Genomic DNA, 3767 nt, shown 5'->3' with positions numbered 1-3767 from the left:
GCAAAATGATAGAAAAAAATTTAATTACACAATAATAGATATCACAATCTCTTCTATAACTCATTAAAAAAAATAGAAATCAAAACCACTAACACTAGAATTAATTATGATCATATTTTTTTAAAAAAAATACATACCATTTAAAGAGTCTTAACATATCACATCATTAAAATATAATTTAAAATTTTATATTTTGATATCAACAATTTCTTCTACATTACTTAGATACATACCAAACCTTTCAATTATGACTTACAAATTAGCCTAAAAAAAAATCATAATTAAATAACTCCTAATGACATATTTTTCCCAAAACAAATATTTTTCAATCACTATAATTGGTTTTGATAGATTTAATGAAATATTTAACACAAAATTATAATTATCGCAACACATCATTAATCTTGACAAACAAAAGCGAAGGAGGAAAAGAAGCTGGAAGTTAATACAAAGACCGGGAACTGGAAACTTAAGCTTACACCAAGTGAAAAATGCCAAAGAGGTAACTCAGTTCTAATTCTTAGGTATATTCTTGCCAACAATCTTGGCAGGAGTAATGCGAAGGAGATTGCCAGGCTTTCCAGGTACTGCACCTTTTATCATGACAACTCGAAGCTCAGTGTCTATCTTGATAATCTTCAGCTTCCGAACTTTAGTTTTGGTTCCTCCCATCCTTCCAGGCATCTTTTTGCCCTTGTATACACGCCCTGGAGTTGTTCCAGCACCAATGGATCCCAGGGCTCGATGACTCTTTGAACCGTGAGTCATTGGCCCTCTCCGGAAATTGTGTCTTTTTATTCCACCTGCAAGATAACCATGAAGATTATATAAAATTTAATCATGAGGCATCTGTGGCATAAACAGGCTTTTTTTTTATTAACAAAACATTCATTAACATCATTTGAACATATCATGTGCCATTGTGATTAGCATGTAACACATACAATCTCCCAATACAGAATTTCTCATAAAGCAAATTGAGAAATAAAATATATGAACAATCTCATAAAGCAAAAAGAGGAACCAAACACAAATAATGAATGCACCCGGACGATTCCATGGAAAATAGTTTAAACTAAGAAGCGGATTTGACCAATGATATGAGCTTGTCAACCCCGATTTATCATTTGACACGTTACCAATCTCAATTACTCAATTACCAACAATGTTTGTTTCAACTTTCAAGGGCTATGGCATGGCATAATTTAACCCACCTCAACAAGGCTGAGATTTCCTACTCTTACAGGAGTGAGTAGCATGAAACAATAATTCCTCAATCCACTTGCATTAATTTTGGGCTAGGCTAATCTAGTTGGAACACAATCACCAACAGCAGTTAAAGATGGTTGTACAACATTTATTCAAGCCATTTTAAAACTGCTTTTACAGCTACATAAGAATCTCGTGTATGACAGTTCCAAAATGGAGAAATAGAAAACAGATACATGAGCCAACAAATAGCTTCAAATAGTTTTTGTAGTATCACTTTTGATTGGTTTGTTTTCATAGTCAGAATCATCAAAATTCCCTGGCTAGTCAAACCAGACACAATGTCACGCTAGTTACTTACCAGAGGGAGGAAAAAAATTAAATAAAAAAAAAAATGAAAAGAGTAACAACCAAAAGGGAAAGAGAGGAAGAAAATGGAACAAGCAACTTGGAAGGTTAAGACCCCCCAAAAAACAATAGTGGAAGGGGAAAGGGCTTGGTGACAAACCTTGAAAACCCTTGCCGATAGAGTTGCCAGAGACGTCAACGAGATCACCCTCTTTGAGTATGTCCTCGATGACAAGCCGCTCCCCGGGCTCGAAACCATCAACGGACTGTAGGCGGAATTCCTGGAGGTGGCGCATTGGAATGGCACCGGCTTTTTCCAGATGCCCAAGCTCGGGCTTGGTCAGCTTGCGATCGCGGACGCGGCGGTATCCGACCTGGACGGCGTGGTAACCATCGGTGGCGGGGGTCTTAACCTGAGTGACGATGTTGCCCTCGCGGAAGCCGATGACGGTGACAGGGACAACAGTGCCCTCAGGTTCAAAGACGCTCATCATTCCGAGCTTTGTCCCCATGACGCCAACACCCGCCTCCATGCTCATCGCCACAATTCCTCTTCTATTTCTGCGAACAATGACTCGAGAGGAGGCATGATCATTAAGGCGGCGGCCGAGGAAGCAATTTGGAAGGCTGTTTTGAGGTGGACGCACGGGCATGGGGCAGCAGCCAAAGCCTACCGCCCCCCGCATCATCAACGGCATGGAAACTGTCATTCTCTTTTCTCAATATGAGATCCCGAACTCTTCTTTTTATCTTGTATCTATTATCTGCAGCTCCCCAAGGGCCAAGGGCCAAGGGCTTATCCTTATTCCTTACCTTCTTCCCACAGCCAGAGATGAGGCTGATGTCCATGTACGTTATTGGGCTGGCCCACGGTCCGGTAATGTGTCCAATGTGTTTGTCCGTTAAAAGTGCTGTGTGAAGTTACCCTTTGGCCCAACCATTGCTTATTTGCCTCTCTAGACCGCAAAACTGCTAGAAATAAATCAATAATTGGGAGGAACATGTTTTCAAGTCTGGACATCTCAGGATGTCATCTTGATCACAAACCTCAAACTCTAACCTTGATCTCCTGTGAACCTCTCATCATCTGAACGGGAAGAACCTACAAAACTTGGTGCCAATTTGTCATCATCAATTAGCCATTCAACTGCATTGCAGTACAAGAAATTACAGGCCTAGCATGGTCCCAAAACGTACCTCCCTGTATGCTACTTTCAACATCTCTTCATGCTGGAGCCTTCCCTCTAAGCCTTCTCTTTGAGCCTTCCCTCTAAACCTTCGATGGCCTCGTTGGGGGCCAAACCTCCCTCCCTTGTCCAGGGACCAAGTCTGGCGTTTCTTAGGTGAACGTAGTTACTTCTATCCTGATTGCAAACCCTCTGGAGCCCCCATCCCACCTACAAAAAGAACACTTCGAGAAAGTAAAAAAATCTCAGTCCCTCCGTCACGATTGCTGATGATTTCTGACATTATGCCAAAATTCTAGATAAAAAGTCTTACCTTTGAATCAAGCCAAACTGGCGCTCGCTGATGCCTGGAGGGGTCTTATTGCTTTCTCTGTGGCTGACCTCCTGAATGGTTACTACTTCATCCATTGCAAAACTGAGAAAATGCTAAATCACCTCTTGTGAGATGGACCCTGGTTAGTTGCTGGACGAATCCTTCAACTATCTCCTTGGAAGGAGAGTTTCCAGCCGGCATTCGAGAAGCTCTCAACTGCTGCAATATGGATCCAAATTTATCACCTCCCCATGGAGCTTTGGGGATGGGACATTTTGGAGCTTGTGGCTTCTCAGTTTGGGGTGTGCTCAAGGTGGATGACCATACTCTCGATCGTTCTCAGGCAAAATTTGCTAGGGTTTGTGTGGAAATTAACTTGGAAAAACCACTTAAGCAAGGCACATGGGTCAACTATGGTGATTTCTCAGTTTTCGTTCTGGTTCTCTATGAAAATTTACCAGTGTTTTGTTATAAATGTGGTCGTGTAGGTCATGGGGAGACGACTCGTCCCCTTGCTAGCAGTCACTTGAACGCGGGGTCTTCTGTGCCCTCGGCTTCGGTTGAAGCAGGGATGGTGCAGAATGACTCGATGATGCAGGTTGACGGGGTAAGCAAGGATCAGGCTGTCTGTGATGATCATCTCGCCCTTTCCCAAAACTCTCCAGGCGAAAGCGAGTTATGTCCCTGGTTGAAACCTAGACGACGGCATG

At 42.2% G+C, this 3767-nt stretch overlaps 1 protein-coding gene across 1 annotated transcript; it reads right to left on the bottom strand.

Annotated features, from left to right (window-relative positions):
- Positions 1-379: 379 nt before the first annotated feature.
- Positions 380-3143, bottom strand: LOC120249889 (50S ribosomal protein L3, chloroplastic). Its single transcript, XM_039258587.1, has 4 exons — positions 3058-3143; positions 2755-2968; positions 1718-2659; positions 380-803 (listed from the first exon to the last, which is right to left on the bottom strand). The coding sequence occupies exons 3-4, from the start codon at positions 2265-2267 to the stop codon at positions 514-516; spliced, it is 840 nt and encodes a 279-aa protein (XP_039114521.1). The 5' UTR covers positions 2268-2659; positions 2755-2968; positions 3058-3143; the 3' UTR covers positions 380-513.
- Positions 3144-3767: the final 624 nt, after the last annotated feature.

This window comes from Dioscorea cayenensis, chromosome 19 (genome assembly GCF_009730915.1).
Source record: "Dioscorea cayenensis subsp. rotundata cultivar TDr96_F1 chromosome 19, TDr96_F1_v2_PseudoChromosome.rev07_lg8_w22 25.fasta, whole genome shotgun sequence".
NCBI lineage: Eukaryota > Viridiplantae > Streptophyta > Magnoliopsida > Dioscoreales > Dioscoreaceae > Dioscorea > Dioscorea cayenensis.
Note: the sequence above shows the minus strand (reverse complement) of the source record. Positions and strands in the feature narration are given on the sequence as shown.